This window comes from Phalacrocorax carbo, chromosome 32 (assembly GCF_963921805.1).
Source record: "Phalacrocorax carbo chromosome 32, bPhaCar2.1, whole genome shotgun sequence".
Taxonomy (NCBI): Eukaryota; Metazoa; Chordata; class Aves; order Suliformes; family Phalacrocoracidae; genus Phalacrocorax; species Phalacrocorax carbo.
Window position 1 is genome coordinate 497,679 of NC_087544.1, and position 18,151 is coordinate 515,829.

Below are 18,151 nucleotides of genomic sequence, written 5' to 3' on the forward strand. Positions count from 1 at the left end.
ATGGGGCGGCTGTGGGGTGAGGAGGGGGCTGTGGGGTGGGTTTGGGGGCAGGTTGGGGGAGGGGCCGTGGGGCCGGGCTGGGGGGGGGTGTGTCTCTCCCCGGGGGGGGGGTCTCCCCGGGGCGGGGGGGGGTCCCGGCCGGGGGGGGGGAGGGGCCGATACGGCCCAAGGGCGGGTGTATGGCCCGGGGGGGGGAGGGGAAGCTCCTCCCCCCCGCCCCCCCCGCTCCGTTTCCTGCCCGGGCGGGGCCGGGCCGCGCCAGCGGGGGGAGGGGGGCGGGGGGGGCGGGGGGGGGGGCAGGGCCGGGGCGGGGGGGGGCGGGGGGGGCAGGGCCGGTGTTGGGGGGGGCGGGGGGGGGGCAGGGCCGGGGCGGGGGGGGGGGCGGGGGGGGGGCGGCCCCGGAGCTCTCGGCAGCGGGACCCGATCCTGTCCCGGCAGCGCTGCGGACACGGGGGGGGGGAGGGGGTTTGGTGTCCCCCGGGGGGGGTCGGGGGGTGCCGGGGGGGCGGGGGGGGGATGGGGTCGGTGTGGAAGCGGCTGCAGCGCGCGGGAAACGGGCGGCCAAGGTGCGCTTCGTGGCGGTGTTCGAGGAGCTGCTGGTGGAGGGGGGCAAGAGATGGTGAGTGACCCCCCCCCGGGACCCCCCCGACCCCCCCCGGGACCCCCCCAAACCCCACCGACCCCCCCCCCCCCCCAAAAACTCCCCACCGGACCCGCCCCGTCACCTTCGGGACCCCCCCAACACCCCCAAACCACCCCAGGAACTCCCCGGCACCCCCAACCCACCCCCTCGGCAACCTGGGGACACCCCCCCCGACCCCCCCCAAACCCCCCGGGACCCCCCCCTCAGCACCCCCATCCCCCCCCCCCCGGACCCCCCTATGGTGGTGACACGGGGTCCCTGTTGGGGGGGGGGTCGGTGCCTCTGGGGGTGCCTGGGGGCAGCCGGACCCCGCGGGACCCCCCCGCCCCCTTCCGGGGGGTTTGGGGGGGGGTTTGGGATGGGGGGGGCTTCCCTGCCCTTCCCCCCCCCCCCGGAGCTCCGGCCCCGCCACCGGTTTCGTTTTGAGTCAAAAATGCCCATAAATGGGGCCGGGCGGGAAACGGCGAGTTTGGCGCTAAAAATAGCCCCCCCCGGGGGGGGACACACACACAGCCCCCCCCCCACCCCCACCCCCACCCCCGGCCGGGGGTGTCCGGTTTCCCCCCCCCGCCCCCCCTCCAAGGGGGGCTAAACTTAGCCCTGCCCCCCCCGGGGCGCCCGCACCTGCCGGGGGGGGGAGGGGGGCCGAGGGGGGGTGGGGGGGGATCGGGGGGGGGAGGGGTCACCCCTGCCCCTTTGGGGGGGTTGGGGGGGTCTCCTGCCCCACGGGGCGCCCCCCTCCCCCCCCCATGGGTGCCGTGGGGCGCGGCAGCGCTTGAGCAACGTGGGGTGACTCACGGGGTGGGGGGCAGGGCCGTGGGGCGGGGGGGGCTGCGATAGGGGCTGCTATAGGGGCTGGTGGGGGGCTCTGGGGGTGCTATAAGGGCTGTTATAGGGGCTGCAGTGGGGCTGGAGGAGCTATAGGGGGTGCTATGGCACAGCTATAGGGGCTGCTATAGGGGCTGGGGCGGCTATGGGGGTGCTATAGGGGCTGCCGTGGTGCTGGGAGGGGCCATGGGGGCTGCCATAGGGGCTGCAGTGGGGTCAGTATAGGGGTGCAGTGGGGCAGCTCTAGGGCCTGCCATAGGGCCAGCAGTGGGGTCAGTATAGGAGCCCTTATAGCAGCTGCTATGGGGAGCGTAATGGGGTCACTACAGGGGTGCCATGGGGCAGCTATAGGGGCTGCCACAGGGGTGGGATGGGGTCAGTATAGGGGTGCCGTGGGGCAGCTATAGGGGCTGCCACGGGGGGTGCAGTGGGGCAGCTATAGGGGCTGCCACGGGGGGTGCAGTGGGGCCGGTATAGGGCGTGCCGTGGGGCTCCTATAGAGGCTCCTATGGGGGGGGGCCGGGGCCGGGGCCGTTACGGGCCGTGGGCGGGTGCCGCCGCCGTTATCTGTGGGGCGGCCCCACGGCCCCACCCTGCACCCATGGGGGGGGGCTGGGGGCCGGGGGGGTGCCGTGGGGCCGGGGGGGGGGCTGGTGGGGGGGGACGTGCCGTGGGGCTGGGGGATGCTGGGGGGCTGGGGGGGGGGGCGTGCCGTGGGGCCGGGGGGTGCTGTGGGGCCGCCCCCCATGCCTGACCCCCCCCGGCCCCCCCAGGCAGCCCGACAAACTCACCGTCGTCTGGACCCGGCGCAACCGGCGCGTCTGCTCCAAGGTGGGCTGGGGGGGGCCGGGGGTCCCGGGGGGCGGGGGCTGACGGGGGTCCCGGGGGCCGTGGGGCGGCCCGGGGGGCGGGGGCTGACGGGGGTCCCGGGGGCCGTGGGGGGGGTCCGGGGGTCCCGGGGGTCGGGGGCTGACGGGGGTCCCGGGGGCCGTGGGGGGGGTCCGGGGGTCCCGGGGGCCGTGGGGCGGCCCGGGGGTCCCGGGGGCCGTGGGGGGGGTCCGGGGGTCCCGGGGGTCGGGGGCTGACGGGGGTCCCGGGGGCCGTGGGGCGGGTCCGGGGGTCCCGGGGGGCGGGGGCTGACGGGGGTCCCGGGGGGCGGGGGCTGACGGGGGTCCCGGGGGCCGTGGGGCGGCCCGGGGGTCCCGGGGGGCGGGGGCTGACGGGGGTCCCGGGGGCCGTGGGGCAGCCCGGGGGTCCCGGGGGGCGGGGGCTGACGGGGGTCTCGGGGGGCCGTGGGGCAGCCCGGGGGTCCCGGGGGGCGGGGGCTGACGGGGGTCCCGGGGGCCGTGGGGGGGGCCGGGGGTCCCGGGGGGCGGGGGCTGACGGGGGTCCCGGGGGCCGTGGGGCGGCCCGGGGGTCCCGGGGGGCGGGGGCTGACGGGGGTCCCGGGGGCCGTGGGGGGGGCCGGGGGTCCCGGGGGGCGGGGGCTGACGGGGGTCCCGGGGGCCGTGGGGCGGCCCGGGGGGCGGGGGCTGACGGGGGTCCCGGGGGGCGGGGGCTGACGGGGGTCCCGGGGGGCCGTGGGGCGGGCCGGGGGTCCCGGGGGGTGGGGGCTGACGGGGGTCCCGGGGGCCGTGGGGCGGCCCGGGGGGCGGGGGCTGACGGGGGGTGCAGCCCCACAGCTGGCAGCCCGGCATCGAGAACCCGTACCGGGGGATGGTCGTGTGGGTGGTCCCCGAGAGCATCGAGGTCGTCGTCACCCTCTACCGGGTGCGTGTCCCCCCTCCCCCGGGGGTCCCCACTCGTGTCCCCCCTCCCACGGGGTCCCCACTCACCTTCCCCCTCCCACGGGGTCCCCACTCATGTCTGTCCCCCCCCGGGGGTCCCCACTCGTGTCCCCCCTCCCACGGGGTCCCCACTCACCTTCCCCCTCCCACGGGGGTCCCCACTCATGTCTGTCCCCCCCCGGGGGTCCCCACTCGTGTCCCCCCTCCCACGGGGGTCCCCACTCATGTCTGTCCCCCCCCGGGGGTCCCCACTCGTGTCCCCCCTCCCACGGGGGTCCCCACTCATGTCTGTCCCCCCCGGGGGTCCCTCGTGTCCCCCCTCCCACGGGGTTCCCACTCGTGTCCCCCTCCCACGGGGTCCCCACTCATGTCTGTCCCCCCCCGGGGGTCCCCACTCGTGTCCCCCCTCCCACGGGGTCCCCCCTCGTGTCCCCTCACACACCCCACTGACCCCCACGTGCCCCCGCCTCGTGTGGCCCCCCCAATGTGCTCACGCCCCCCACCCCGCGCCCCCCAGGACCCCCACGCCCCCACCTACGATGACAAGGAGTGGACCTTCCTCATCGAGAACGTGAGTGGGGGGCGCCTGGGCGCCCTTGGGGGGGGTCTGGGGTGGCCCTGGGTGGGGGGTCCCCCCCCTCCATGGGTCCTTGTGGGGGGTTGTGGGGTCCCTATGGGAGCACGTGGGTCAGTTTGGGGGTCCCTGGAGGGATGGGGGCCCTGCTGGGGGTCGCCAGCGGGAAGTGGGGTGCTGCTGGGGGTCCCCTGTGGGGATGGGGGTCCTACCAGGGGTCCCCTGGGGAATTTGGGGGTCCCTGGGGGGATGGGGGTCCTACCAGGGGTCTCCTGGGGAATTTGGGGGTCCCTGGGGGGATGGGGGTGCTGCTGGGGGGTCCCCTGGGGAATCTGGGGGTCCCTGGGGGGATGGGGGTGCTGCCGGGGGTCCCCTGGGGAATTTGGGGGTCCCTGGGGGATGGGGGTGCTGCTGGGGGGTCCCCTGGGGAATCTGGGGGTCCCTGTGGGGATGGGGGTCCTACCAGGGGTCCCCAGGAGAATTTGGGGGTCCCTGTGGGATGGGGTCTGCGGTGTCTGACATCCCCCCCCCCCGCCCCCCAGGAGTCGCGGGGGCGGCGCTCGGTGGTGGCGGGGGCTCCGGTGGACTTGGGGCGCTTGGTGGGCCCCACGGCGGGGGGGGACGGGACCCCCGTATCGCTGTCCCTCCCCCTGCGCCCCCGGTCGCGCAAGGTGGCGGCCGCCAGCCTCCGCCTGCGCCTCAGCGCCACCGTCCTGCACGAGGGGCACCCGACGTGAGTGGGGGGCGCGGGGGGGAATGTGGGGGGCTTGGGGACGTGGGGGAATGTGGGGGGTCTTGGGGACGTGGGGGAATGTGGGGGGCTCAGGGACGTGGGGGAATGTGGGGGGTCTTGGGGACGTGGGGGGTCTTGGGGACATGGGGGAATGTGGGGGGTCTTGGGGACATGGGGGGTCTTGGGGACGTGGGGGAATGTGGGGGGCTCGGGACGTGGGGGGGCTCAGGGATGTGGAGGGTTCAGGGACATGGGGGACGTGGGGGGTCTTGGGGACGTGGGGGGTCTTGGGGATGTGGGGGGTCTTGGGGACATGGGGGAATGTGGGGGGTCTTGGGGACGTGGGGGGTCTTGGGGACATGGGGGAATGTGGGGGGTCTTGGGGACGTGGGGGGTCTTGGGGACATGGGGGAATGTGGGGGGTCTTGGGGACATGGGGGGTCTTGGGGACGTGGGGGAATGTGGGGGGTCTTGGGGACATGGGGGGGTCTTGGGGACGTGGGGGAATGTGGGGGGGCTCAGGGACATGAAGAGGCTCAGGGACGTGGGGGAATGTGGGGGGCTTGGGGACGTTGAGGGAATGTGGGGGGGCACGGGGACGTGGGGGACATGGGGGGGTCTTGGGGATGTGGGGGGGCTCAGGGACATGGGGGGAGGTGGGGGGGCTCAGGGATGTGGGGGGGCTCGGGATGTGGGGGCACATGGAGGGGCTTGGGGATGTGGGGACCTGTTGGGGGGACACTGGGGGGATGCTGGGGGGGACGTCGGGGACAAAGAGGGAACGTCGGGGATGGGGGCCGTGGGGGGCCGTGGGGAGCCGTGGGGGGCCGTGGGGAGCCGTGGGGGGCTGTGGGGGGCCGTGGGGGACCCCCGGGACCCCGGGCCCCCCGTGACGCGTGGGCCCCCCAGCGAGGAGGACATGCAGAGCGTGGCCAGCCTGCTGAGCCGCCCGGGGGCCGTGGGGAGCCGTGGGGGGCCGTGGGGAGCCGTGGGGGGCTGTGGCGGGCCGTGGGGGACCCCCGGGACCCCCGGGCCCCCCGTGACGCGTGGGCCCCCCAGCGAGGAGGACATGCAGAGCGTGGCCAGCCTGCTGAGCCGCCCGGGGGCCGTGGGGGGCCGTGGGGGGCCGTGGGGGACCCCCGGGACCCCCGGGCCCCCCGTGACGCGTGGGCCCCCCAGCGAGGAGGACATGCAGAGCGTGGCCAGCCTGCTGAGCCGCCCGGGGGCCGTGGGGGGCCGTGGGGGGCCGTGGGGGGCCGTGGGGGGCCGTGGGGGACCCCCGGGACCCCCGGGCCCCCCGTGACGCGTGGGCCCCCCCAGCGAGGAGGACATGCAGAGCGTGGCCAGCCTGCTGAGCCGCCCGGGGGGCCGTGGGGGGCCGTGGGGGGCCGTGGGGAGCCGTGGGGGGCCGTGGGGGACCCCCGGGACCCCCGGGCCCCCCGTGACGCGTGGGCCCCCCAGCGAGGAGGACATGCAGAGCGTGGCCAGCCTGCTGAGCCGCCCGGGGGCCGTGGGGGGCTATGGGGGGCCGTGGGGGGCCGTGGGGAGCCGTGGGGGGCCGTGGGGGACCCCGGGACCCCCGGGCCCCCCGTGACGCATGGGCCCCCCAGCGAGGAGGACATGCAGAGCGTGGCCAGCCTGCTGAGCCGCCCGGGGGCCGTGGGGGGCCGTGGGGGGCCGTGGGGAGCTGTGGGGGGCCGTGGGGGACCCCCGGGACCCCCGTGACGCGTGGGCCCCCCAGCGAGGAGGACATGCAGAGCGTGGCCAGCCTGCTGAGCCGCCCGGGGGCCGTGGGGGGCCGTGGGGGGCCGTGGGGAGCTGTGGGGGGCCGTGGGGGACCCCCGGGCCCCCCGTGACGCGTGGGCCCCCCAGCGAGGAGGACATGCAGAGCGTGGCCAGCCTGCTGAGCCGCCCGGGGGACGTGGGGGGCTATGGGGGGCCGTGGGGGGCCGTGGGGGGCCGTGGGGGACCCCCGGGCCCCCCGTGACGCGTGGGCCCCCCAGCGAGGAGGACATGCAGAGCGTGGCCAGCCTGCTGAGCCGCCCGGGGGCCGTGGGGGGCCGTGGGGGGCCGTGGGGAGCCGTGGGGGGCTGTGGGGGGCCGTGGGGGACCCCCGGGACCCCCGGGCCCCCCGTGACGCGTGGGCCCCCCAGCGAGGAGGACATGCAGAGCGTGGCCAGCCTGCTGAGCCGCCCGGGGGACGTGGCCGACCTGGGGGACTTCGAGAGCGACCCCGACGAGGAGGAGGAGGAGGGCGAGGAGGAAGGCCGGGGGGGCCCGCGGCGGGGGAGCACCCCCTCTGTCCCCCGAGGTGGGTCCCCGCTTTGTCCCCAAAGCCCCCTGGCCCCCCCCGCAATGCCGTGGGGGTCCCGCCGTGACGCCCCCCCCCCCCCCCCCGTCCCCCAGAGTCACCCCGGGAGCTGCAGGCGGTGGCGGAGGAGGAGGAGCAGGAGGAAGAGCAGGGGGGCAGAGGTGGGTGTTTGGGGGGGGGGAATGCGACCCCCAGCCCCCCCCCTCCCCCCTACGGGTCCCTGACCTTCCTCTTCCTCAGGCCCCCCCGCAAAGAAGGGCGACCACAGGGCCCCCCCCCCGACACGGGGAGCACAGGGGGACCCCCCCAGCAGCGGGGGGCACCCGGGCACCCCCCTCGATGTAACAGCGGTGAGTGGGGCTGGGGTCTCGGGGGGTCTGGGGTCACCCTGGGGAGTTTGGGGACCCCCTCAGGGGGGGCTCGGGGGGTCTGGGGTCACCCTGGGGAGTTTGGGGACCCCCTCAGGGGTGTCTCAGGGGGTCTGGGGTCACCCTGGGGGGTTTGGGGGACCCCCTCAGGGGGGGCTCGGGGGGTCTGGGGTCACCCTGGGGAGTTTGGGTGACCCCCTCAGGGGGGGCTCGGGGGGTCTGGGGTCACCCTGGGGAGTTTGGGGACCCCCTCAGGGGTGTCTCAGGGGGTCTGGGGTCACCCTGGGGCGTTTGGGGACCCCCTCAGGGGGGTCTCAGGGGGTCTGGGGTCACCCTGGGGGGTTTGGGGGACCCCCTCAGGGGGGGCTCGGGGGTCTGGGGTCACCCTGGGGGGTTTGGGGGACCCCCTCAGGGGGGGCTCGGGGGTCTGGGGTCACCCTGGGGGGTTTGGGGACCCACCCTGGGTGGGGCACAGGGGGGTCTCAGGGACCCTATGGGTGGGTGAGGGCTCCTCCTGGGTGCTGGAGGGGCCTCAGGGTCCCCGTGGGTGGGTGGGGGCTCCCCCAGGGTGCTGGGGGGGGGTCTCAGGGTCCGTGTGGTTGGGTTGGGGGTCCCCGTGGGTGGGTGAGGGGTCCCCCAGGGTGCTGGGGGCATCTCAGGGTCCCCGTGGTTGGATTGGGGGTCCCCATGGGTGGGTGGGGGCTCCCCCAGGGTGCTGGGGGGTGTCTCGGGGTCCCCGTGGGTGGGTGGGGAGGTTCCCCCTGCGTGCGGAGGAGGACGGGTTGGTGTGGGGGTCTCCCCCCGCCTGGTGTCGGGGTGCGGCCTGGCGGGGGGTGGGGTGCTGACTGCGGCCCCCAGCCCGCCCCGGGGGGCAGCGGGGGGCTGCTGGCGTGGTGCCAGGCGGCCACGGCCGGGTATCGGGGCGTCCGGGTCACCAACTTCAGCACGTCCTGGCGCAGCGGCTTGGCCTTCTGCGCCCTCCTGCACCGGCACCGGCCCGAGCTGCTGTGAGGGGGGGGGGCGCGGGGGGGGGCCGGGGGGGGCCGGGGACATGGGGGCACGGGAGGGGGTCTGGGGGCTTGGGGAGGGGGACGTGGGGGGGGTCTGGGGCGTTGGAGGGGGTCTGGAGGTGTGGGAGGGGGTCTGGGGCTTGGGGGAGGGGGGTCTGGGGGGGCCTGGGCGCGTGGGAGGGGGTCTGGGGGCTTGGGGGAGGGGGACATGGGGGGGTCTGGGGCGTTGGAGGGGGTCTGGAGGTGTGGGAGGGGGTCTGGGGCTTGGGGGAGGGGTCTGGGGGGCCTGGGCGCGTGGGAGGGGGTCTGGGGGCTTGGGGGAGGGGGACATGGGGGGGGCTGGGGGCGTGGGAGGGGGTCTGGAGGTGTGGGAGGGGGTCTGGGGGCTTGGGGGAGGCGGACATGGGGGGGTCTGGGGGCGTTGGAGGGGGTCTGGAGGTGTGGGAGGGGGTCTAAGGGCTTGGGGGAGGCGGACATGGGGGGGTCTGGGGGCGTGGGAGGGGGTCTGGAGGTGTGGGAGGGGGTCTGGGGGCTTGGGGGAGGGGGACATGGGGGGGTCTGGGGGCGTGGGAGGGGGTCTGAGGGCTTGGGGGAGGGGGACATGGGGGGGTCTGGGGGCGTGGGAGGGGGTCTGGAGGTGTGGGAGGGGGTCTGGGGGCTCGGGGGAGGGGGACATGGTGGGGGTCTGGGGGCTTGGGGGAGGGGGACATGGGGGGCTCTGGGGGCGTGGGAGGGGGTCTGGGGGCTTGGGGGAGGGGGACATGGGGTGGCTGGGGGCGTGGGAGGGGGTCTGGAGGTGTGGGAGGGGGTCTGGGGGCTTGGGGGAGGGGGACATGGGGTGGCTGGGGGCGTTGGAGGGGGTCTGGAGGTGTGGGAGGGGGTCTGGGGGCTTGGGGGAGGCGGACATGGTGGGGGTCTGGGGGCGTTGGAGGGGGTCTGAGGGCTTGGGGGAGGGGGACATGGGGTGGCTGGGGGCGTGGGAGGGGGTCTGGAGGTGTGGGAGGGGGTCTGGGGGCTTGGGGGAGGGGGGTCTGGGGGCCTGGGCGCGTGGGAGGGGGTCTGGGGGCTTGGGGGAGGGGGACATGGGGGGGGCTGGGGGCGTTGGAGGGGGTCTGGAGGTGTGGGAGGGGGTCTGGGGGCTTGGGGGAGGGGGACATGGGGTGGCTGGGGGCGTTGGAGGGGGTCTGGAGGTGTGGGAGGGGGTCTGGGGGCTTGGGGGAGGCGGACATGGTGGGGGTCTGGGGGCGTTGGAGGGGGTCTGAGGGCTTGGGGGAGGGGGACATGGGGGGGTCTGGGGGCGTTGGAGGGGGTCTGGAGGTGTGGGAGGGGGTCTGGGGGCTTGGGGGAGGCGGACATGGTGGGGGTCTGGGGGCGTGGGAGGGGTTCTGAGGGCTTGGGGGAGGGGGACATGGGGGGGTCTGGGGGCGTTGGAGGGGGTCTGAGGGCTTGGGGGAGGGGGACATGGGGGGGTCTGGGGGCGTGGGAGGGGGTCTGAGGGCTTGGGGGAGGGGGACATGGGGGGGTCTGGGGGCGTGGGAGGGGGTCTGGAGGTGTGGGAGGGGGTCTGGGGGCTCGGGGGAGGGGGACATGGTGGGGGTCTGGGGGCGTGGGAGGGGGTCTGGGGGCTTGGGGGAGGGGGACATGGGGGGCTCTGGGGGCGTGGGAGGGGGTCTGGGGGCTTGGGGGAGGGGGACATGGGGTGGCTGGGGGCGTGGGAGGGGGTCTGGAGGTGTGGGAGGGGGTCTGGGGGCTTGGGGGAGGGGGACATGGGTGGCTGGGGGCGTTGGAGGGGGTCTGGAGGTGTGGGAGGGGGTCTGGGGGCTTGGGGGAGGCGGACATGGTGGGGGTCTGGGGGCGTTGGAGGGGGTCTGAGGGCTTGGGGGAGGGGGACATGGGGGGCTCTGGGGGCGTTGGAGGGGGTCTGGAGGTGTGGGAGGGGGTCTGGGGGCTGGGGGGAGGCGGACATGGTGGGGGTCTGGGGGCGTGGGAGGGGGTCTGAGGGCTTGGGGGAGGGGGACATGGGGGGGTCTGGGGGCGTTGGAGGGGGTCTGAGGGCTTGGGGGAGGGGGACATGGGGGGGTCTGGGGGCGTGGGAGGGGGTCTGGGGACTTGGGGGAGGCGGACATGGGGGGGTCTGGGGGCGTTGGAGGGGGTCTGGAGGTGTGGGAGGGGGTCTGGGGGCTTGGGGGAGGCAGACATGGGGGGGTCTGGGGGCATTGGAGGGGGTCTGGAGGTGTGGGGAGGGGGTCTGGGGGCTTGGGGGAGGCGGACATGGGGGGGCTGGGCGCGTGGGAGGGGGTCTGGGGGCTTGGGGGAGGCGGACATGGTGGGGGTCTGGGGGCGTGGGAGGGGGTCTGAGGGCTTGGGGGAGAGGGACATGGGGGGGTCTGGGGGCATTGGAGGGGGTCTGGAGGTGTGGGGAGGGGGTCTGGGGGCTTGGGGGAGGGGGACATGGGGGGTCTGGGGGCGTGGGAGGGGGACATGGAGGTGTGGGAGGGGGTCTGGGGGCTTGGGGGAGGGGGACATGGGGGGGTCTGGGGGCGTGGGAGGGGGTCTGAGGGCTTGGGGGAGGGGGGTCTGGGGGCTTGGGGGAGGGGGGTCTGGGGGCTTGGGGGAGGGGGACATGGGGGGGTCTGGAGGTGTGGGGAGGGGGTCTGGGGGCTTGGGGGAGGGGGACATGGGGGGCTCTGGGGGCGTGGGAGGGGGTCTGGAGGTGTGGGGAGGGGGTCTGGGGGCTTGGGGGAGGCGGACATGGTGGGGGTCTGGGGGCGTGGGAGGGGGTCTGGGGGCTTGGGGGAGGGGGACATGGGGGGGTCTGGAGGTGTGGGAGGGGGTCTGGGGGCTTGGGAGGGGGTCTGGGGGCTTGGGGGAGGGGGACATGGGGGGGTCTGGGGGCGTGGGAGGGGGTCTGGGGGCGTGGGGGGGGGGGGACATGGGGACACACTCTGGGGACCCGGGGGGGTGGGGGTCACCCTGGAGCCCCCCCCGGGGCACCCCAGAAGTGACCAGGCCCCCCCCCCCAGTGACTACGAGTCCCTGGACCCCCTCGACATCAGGGGCAACAACAAGCTGGTGAGTTGGGGGGCGGGGGGGGTCCGGGGGGGGGTGCCCTGTGTCGGGGCGCCCCCCCCACCCCCGTGTGCCCCCCCCAGGCGTTCGACGCCTTCTCGGCGCTGGGGGTCCCGCGGCTGCTGGACCCGGCCGACCTGGTGCTGCCGCCGGCGCCCGACAGCCTGGGGGTCCTCACCTACCTCAGCCAGGTGCGGGCCCGCCTGCAGCCCCCCCCGGGGGTCCCCCCCGACCCCCGGCTGGGCGCCGTGGGGGGGGGGCCCCCCCGGATCCGCCCGGACCCCCAGCCCCGCCCGGACCCCCAGCTCTGTATCATTGAGGGGGGGTCCCCCCAGATCCAGCCGGACCCCCAGCTTGGTGCCGTTGAGGGGGGGACTCCCCAGATCCACCCGGACCCCCAGCTCTGCCCGGACCCCCAGCTCCGTATCATTGAGGGGGGGTCCCCCCGGATCCACCCGGACCCCCAGCTCCGCCCGGACCCCCAGCTCTGTATCATTGAGGGGGGGTCCCCCCAGATCCAGCCGGACCCCCAGCTTGGTGCCGTTGAGGGGGGGTCTCCCCGGATCCAGCCGGACCCCCAGCTTGGTGCCGTTGAGGGGGGGTCTCCCCGCATCCACCCGGACCCCCAGCTCTGCCCGGACCCCCAGCTCCGTATCATTGAGGGGGGGTCACCCCGGATCCACCTGGACCCCCCGCTTGGCACTGTTGAGGGGGGGCCCCCCCGGATCCAGCCGGACCCCCAGCTCCATATCGTTGAGGGGGGGTCCCCCCGGATCCAGCCGGACCCCCAGCCCCACCCGGACCCCCAGCTCCATATCATTGAGGGGGGGCCCCCCCGGATCCAGCCAGACCCCCAGCTTGGCACTGTTGAGGGGGGGCACCCCCAGCCCCACCCGGACCCCCAGCTCCATATCATTGAGGGGGGGTCACCCCGGATCCAGCCGGACCCCCAGCTTGGCGCCGTGGAGGGGGGCCCCCCCCAGCCCCACCTGGACCCCCAGCTCCATATCATTGAGGGGGGGTCCCCCCAGATCCACCTGGACCCCCCGCTTGGCACTGTTGAGGGGGGCCCCCCCCAGCCCGACCCGGACCCCCAGCTCCGTATCATTGAGGGGGGGTCCCCCCGGATCCAGCCGGACCCCCAGCTTGGCCCCATCGAGGGGGGGACTCCCACAGACCCCCAGCTTGGCACCACTAATAGGGGGGGGCCCCTCCAGAAGGCCCCGGACCCCCAACTTGGCTCCGTTGGGGGGCCCCCACGGACACCCCCAGACGCAAGGCTTGGCACTGGCCAGGGGGGGCCCCCCCAGAAGCTCCCGGACCCCCAGCTCAGCACCATCGAGGGGGGGGCCCCCCCAGACCCACAGCTCGGCACCACTAATGGGGGGCCCCCCCGGACGCCCCCAGACCCACGGCTTGGCTCCATTGAGGGGGGGCCCCCCCGGACACCCCCAGACCCACAGCTCAGCACTGTCAATGGGGGCCCCCCCACGGACCCCCAGCTCGGCACCACTAATGGGGGGCCCCCCCAGACCCCCCCTGACCCCCACCGTGGCGCTGTCGAGGAGGGGCCCCCCCAGACCCCCCCCCCCATCCGAGGGGTGCAGCGGGGGGGCATCCGCAAAGGACGCTGGGCCTGGGCCCCCCCCGGGGGCGCTGGTGCCCCCCCCGCGCCTGCACCGCCCCGGGGGGGCAGGGGGTCGCCCCCCCCCGCAGCCGCCCCCCCCGGGCCCCGCGCCCCCCCCCCCGCACCAAGACCCTCGCCCACCTGCGTGACGCCGACCTGCTGCGGAGACGGCGCTCGGCGCGGCGCGGGGACCCCCCCACGGTGAGACCCCCCCCGAGACCCCCCCCCCCCCACGGGGAGACACCCCCCCCCGAGACCCCCCCCCCCCCACGGGGAGACCCCCCCACGGGGAGACCCCCCCCCGCGGGGAGACCCCTGGGTGCCGTGTTACTGTAGGGTCTACCCTAACGCACGACCCCTCCCCATCATTGCCGTGCCCCCCCCCAAATGTGAGGGTCCCTGACGCCCCCCCCTCTCTCCCCAGGGTGACAGGGACGTCGCGCCCCCCCCGGCCCCGCCCCCCTCCGGTGAGCCTTGGGGGGGGGGGTGGGGGGGTGGACAAGGGCGGGGGGAGTCACAGCCGTGGGGTGGCTCCGGCCGCTGAATGTGGGGGTCACCCCCCCCCGTGTCCCCCCCCCCAACCCGTGCAGACCCCCCGGCGGAGCCCGGCCCCACAGAGGAGGAGACCCCGGTAAGGAGACACGGGGGGGGGGCGTGGGGCCATGGGGTGAGGTGGGGGGGGGGAATATGGGGGGGGTCCCCGTGCCCCCCCGCAGCGGCTGCGGGACGCGGGGCAGTTCGTGGGGGCCGGGGGGGTCTCTGGGGGTCCCGGGGGGGTCTCTGGGGGTCCCGGGGGTCACGTGCCCCCCCGCAGCGGCTGCGGGACGCGGGGCAGTTCGTGGGGGCCGGGGGGGTCTCTGGGGGTCCGGGGGGGTCTCTGGGGGTCCCGGGGGTCACGTGCCCCCCCGCAGCGGCTGCGGGACGCGGGGCAGTTCGTGGGGGCCGGGGGGGTCTCTGGGGGTCCCGGGGGGGTCTCTGGGGGTCCCGGGGGTCACGTGCCCCCCCGCAGCGGCTGCGGGACGCGGGGCAGTTCGTGGGGGCCGGGGGGGTCTCTGGGGGTCCGGGGGGGTCTCTGGGGGTCCCGGGGGTCACGTGCCCCCCCGCAGCGGCTGCGGGACGCGGGGCAGTTCGTGGGGGCCGGGGGGGTCTCTGGGGGTCCCGGGGGGGTCTCTGGGGGTCCCGGGGGTCACGTGCCCCCCCGCAGCGGCTGCGGGACGCGGGGCAGTTCGTGGGGGCCGGGGGGGTCTCTGGGGGTCCCGGGGGTCACGTGCCCCCCCGCAGCGGCTGCGGGACGTGGGGCAGTTCGTGGGGGCCGGGGGGGTCTCTGGGGGTCCCGGGGGTCACGTGCCCCCCCGCAGCGGCTGCGGGACGCGGGGCAGTTCGTGGGGGCCGGGGGGGTCTCTGGGGGTCCGGGGGGGTCTCTGGGGGTCCCGGGGGTCACGTGCCCCCCCGCAGCGGCTGCGGGACGCGGGGCAGTTCGTGGGGGCCGGGGGGGTCTCTGGGGGTCCCGGGGGTCACGTGCCCCCCCGCAGCGGCTGCGGGACGCGGGGCAGTTCGTGGGGGCCGGGGGGGTCTCTGGGGGTCCCGGGGGTCACGTGCCCCCCCGCAGCGGCTGCGGGACGCGGGGCAGTTCGTGGGGGCCGAGCTGGCGGCGCTGGAGCGGGAGCAGACGCGTGTGGACGCCCGGGCCGTCGCCCTCGAGCGGGAGCTGCGCGGCCTCATGGAGTCGGGTAGGGGGGCGCGGGGACCCCCGGGCACGTGGGGACCCCCCCCGGGGACGTGGGGACATGGGGACCCCGCAGGGATGTGGGGATGTGGGGACCCCTCAGGGGCATGGGGATATGGGGACCCCAGGGGGATGTGGGGACCCCCCCGGGCACATGGGGACACAGGGGCTCCTTCAGGGATGCGGGGACCCCCCTGGGGACATGGGGGTCCCACTGGGGATGTGGGGACGCCCTAGGGGACATGGGGGTCCCACTGGGGATGTGGGGACCCCCTGGGGACGTGGGGGCGCCCTAGGGGACATGGGGGTCCCACTGGGGATGTGGGGACCCCCTGGGGACGTGGGGGCGCCCTAGGGGACATGGGGGTCCCACTGGGGATGTGGGGACGCCCTAGGGGACATGGGGGTCCCACTGGGGATGTGGGGACCCCCTGGGGATGTGGGGGCGCCCTAGGGGACATGGGGGTCCCACTGGGGATGTGGGGACCCCCTGGGGACATGGGGGCGCCCTAGGGGACATGGGGGTCCCACTGGGGATGTGGGGACCCCCTGGGGATGTGGGGGCGCCCTAGGGGACATGGGGGTCCCACTGGGGATGTGGGGACCCCCTGGGGATGTGGGGGCGCCCTAGGGGACATGGGGGTCCCACTGGGGATGTGGGGACCCCCTGGGGACATGGGGGCGCCCTAGGGGACATGGGGGTCCCACTGGGGATGTGGGGACCCCCTGGGGATGTGGGGGCGCCCTAGGGGACATGGGGGTCCCACTGGGGATGTGGGGACCCCCTGGGGACGTGGGGGCGCCCTAGGGGACATGGGGGTCCCACTGGGGATGTGGGGACCCCCTGGGGACATGGGGGCGCCCTAGGGGACATGGGGGTCCCACTGGGGATGTGGGGACCCCCTGGGGACGTGGGGGCGCCCTAGGGGACATGGGGGTCCCACTGGGGATGTGGGGACCCCCTGGGGACGTGGGGGCGCCCTAGGGGACATGGGGGTCCCACTGGGGATGTGGGGACGCCCTAGGGGACATGGGGGTCCCACTGGGGATGTGGGGACCCCCTGGGGACGTGGGGGCGCCCTAGGGGACATGGGGGTCCCACTGGGGATGTGGGGACCCCCTGGGGACGTGGGGACGCCCTAGGGGACATGGGGGTCCCACTGGGGATGTGGGGACCCCCTGGGGATGTGGGGACGCCCTAGGGGACATGGGGGTCCCACTGGGGATGTGGGGACCCCCTGGGGACATGGGGGCGCCCTAGGGGACATGGGGGTCCCACTGGGGATGTGGGGACCCCCTGGGGACGTGGGGGCGCCCTAGGGGACATGGGGGTCCCACTGGGGATGTGGGGACCCCCTGGGGATGTGGGGACGCCCTAGGGGACATGGGGGTCCCACTGGGGATGTGGGGACCCCCTGGGGATGTGGGGGCGCCCTAGGGGACATGGGGACCCCACCAGGGACCCCACTGGGGACATAGAGACCCCCTGCTACCAGGGGACAAGGGGACATAGGGACCCCCCCCGGGACATGGGGACCCCCGGGGACACGGGGGGGTCTTTGGTGGGGGGACACAGAGAGGGCACCCAGCAGGGGGGAGGGGACATGGGCACTGGGGGTGGGAGGGGTGGGGGGGTGTGCGCCACGTGTTCCCCCCCCAGTGTCCCCCTGTCCCCCCGTCCCCACATGCCACCATGTCCCCCCCCATGTCCCTCAATGCCCCCCCAGCACCCCCCATGTCCCCCATGTCTCCCAATGCCCCCCCATGCCCCAATATCCCCCATGCCCCCCAATGCCCCCCGTGTCCCCATGCCCCCCCAGTACCCCCCATGCCCCCCAATGCCCCCCGTGTCCACATGCCCCCCAATGCCCCCAATGCCCTCTGTGTCCCCCAATGCCCTCCCTGTCCCCATGCCCCCCCATGCCCCCCATGCCCCCAATGCCCCCCGTGTCCCCCAATGCCCTCCCTGTCCCCATGCCCCCCCATGCCCCCCATGCCCCCAATGCCCCCCGTGTCCCCCAATGCCCTCCCTGTCCCCATGCCCCCCAGTACCCCCCATGCCCCAATGCCCCCCGTGTCCCCCAATGCCCTCCCTGTCCCCATGCCCCCCATGCCCCCCATGCCCCCAATGCCCCCCGTGTCCCCCAATGCCCTCCCTGTCCCCATGCCCCCCAGTACCCCCCATGCCCCCAATGCCCCCCGTGTCCCCCAATGCCCTCCCTGTCCCCATGCCCCCCCATGCCCCCCATGCCCCCAATGCCCCCCGTGTCCCCCAATGCCCTCCCTGTCCCCATGCCCCCCAGTACCCCCCATGCCCCCAATGCCCCCGTGTCCCCCAATGCCCTCCCTGTCCCCATGCCCCCCCATGCCCCCCATGCCCCCAATGCCCCCGTGTCCCCCAATGCCCTCCCTGTCCCCATGCCCCCCAGTACCCCCCATGCCCCCAATGCCCCCGTGTCCCCCAATGCCCTCCCTGTCCCCATGCCCCCCAGTACCCCCCATGCCCCCAATGCCCCCCGTGTCCCCCAATGCCCCCACATCCCCCCCAATGCCCCCCCATGCCCCTAATGGCCCCCCAATGCCCCCCCATGCCCCCCCATGCCCCCCGTGTCCACATGCCCCCCAATGCCCCCCGTATCCCCATGCCCCCCCATGCCCCCCAATGCCCCGTGTCCCCATGCCCCCAATGCCCCCCCATGCCCCCCGCGTCCCCATGCCCCCAATGCCCCCTGTGTCCCCATGCCCCCCAATGCCTCCCCATGCCCCCCGTTCCCACATGCCCCCCCAACGCCCCCTGTGTCCCCCAATGCCCCCACATCCCCCCCCAATGCCCCCCGTGTCCCAATGCCCCCCCATGCCCCCCGTTCCCCCATGCCCCCCCAATGCCCCCGTGTCCCCATGCCCCCCCATGCCCCCCATGCCCCCCAGCGCCCCCCGTGACCCCCAGCGCCCCCCGTCCCCAGGCGCCGACCCCCCCCGCGAGGAGCAGCTCATCCAGGAGTGGCTCTCGCTGGTCAACCAGAAGAACGCGCTGCTGCGGCGGCAGGACCAGCTCCAGCTGCTGTGAGGGGTCCCGGGGGGTCCCAGCCCGGTGGGGGTCTCTGGGCCCCCCCCCGAGCTGGGGGGCGCTCCCAGCCCCGGTGACGCCCCCGTGTGTGTGTCCCCCCCCCCCAATGCAGGGCGGAGGAGCAGGACCTGGAGCGTCGGTTCGAGCTGCTGAGCCGGGAGCTGCGGGCGATGCTGGCCACGGAGGGTGGGTGGGGGGCTGGGGGGCACGGGGGGCTGGGGGGCATGGGGGGCACAGGGGGTGGGGGGACATGGGGGCCGGGGGGGGCACGGGGGGCTGGGGGGGACACGGGGGGCTGGGGGGCATGGGGGCCTGGGGGGGCACGGGGGGCATGAGGGGACACAGGGGGCACGGGGGGCTGGGGGGCATGGGGGGCTGGGGGGGCACGGGGGGCACGGGGGGGACACG

At 76.3% G+C, this 18,151-nt stretch overlaps 1 protein-coding gene across 1 annotated transcript in view; it reads left to right on the plus strand.

Annotated features, from left to right (window-relative positions):
* EHBP1L1 (EH domain binding protein 1 like 1) overlaps window positions 1-18,151 on the plus strand; it is a 19,978-nt gene continuing 1,827 nt past the window's right edge. The window contains 17 exon segments of the mRNA XM_064437473.1: window positions 1-35; window positions 439-619; window positions 3,146-3,241; window positions 3,776-3,829; window positions 4,375-4,565; window positions 6,719-6,876; window positions 6,972-7,037; window positions 7,117-7,226; window positions 8,103-8,251; window positions 11,278-11,326; window positions 11,407-12,990; window positions 12,993-13,151; window positions 13,375-13,417; window positions 13,541-13,581; window positions 14,560-14,680; window positions 17,640-17,739; window positions 17,856-17,929. Coding sequence (XP_064293543.1) covers window positions 1-35; window positions 439-619; window positions 3,146-3,241; window positions 3,776-3,829; window positions 4,375-4,565; window positions 6,719-6,876; window positions 6,972-7,037; window positions 7,117-7,226; window positions 8,103-8,251; window positions 11,278-11,326; window positions 11,407-12,990; window positions 12,993-13,151; window positions 13,375-13,417; window positions 13,541-13,581; window positions 14,560-14,680; window positions 17,640-17,739; window positions 17,856-17,929 — 3,211 coding nt within the window.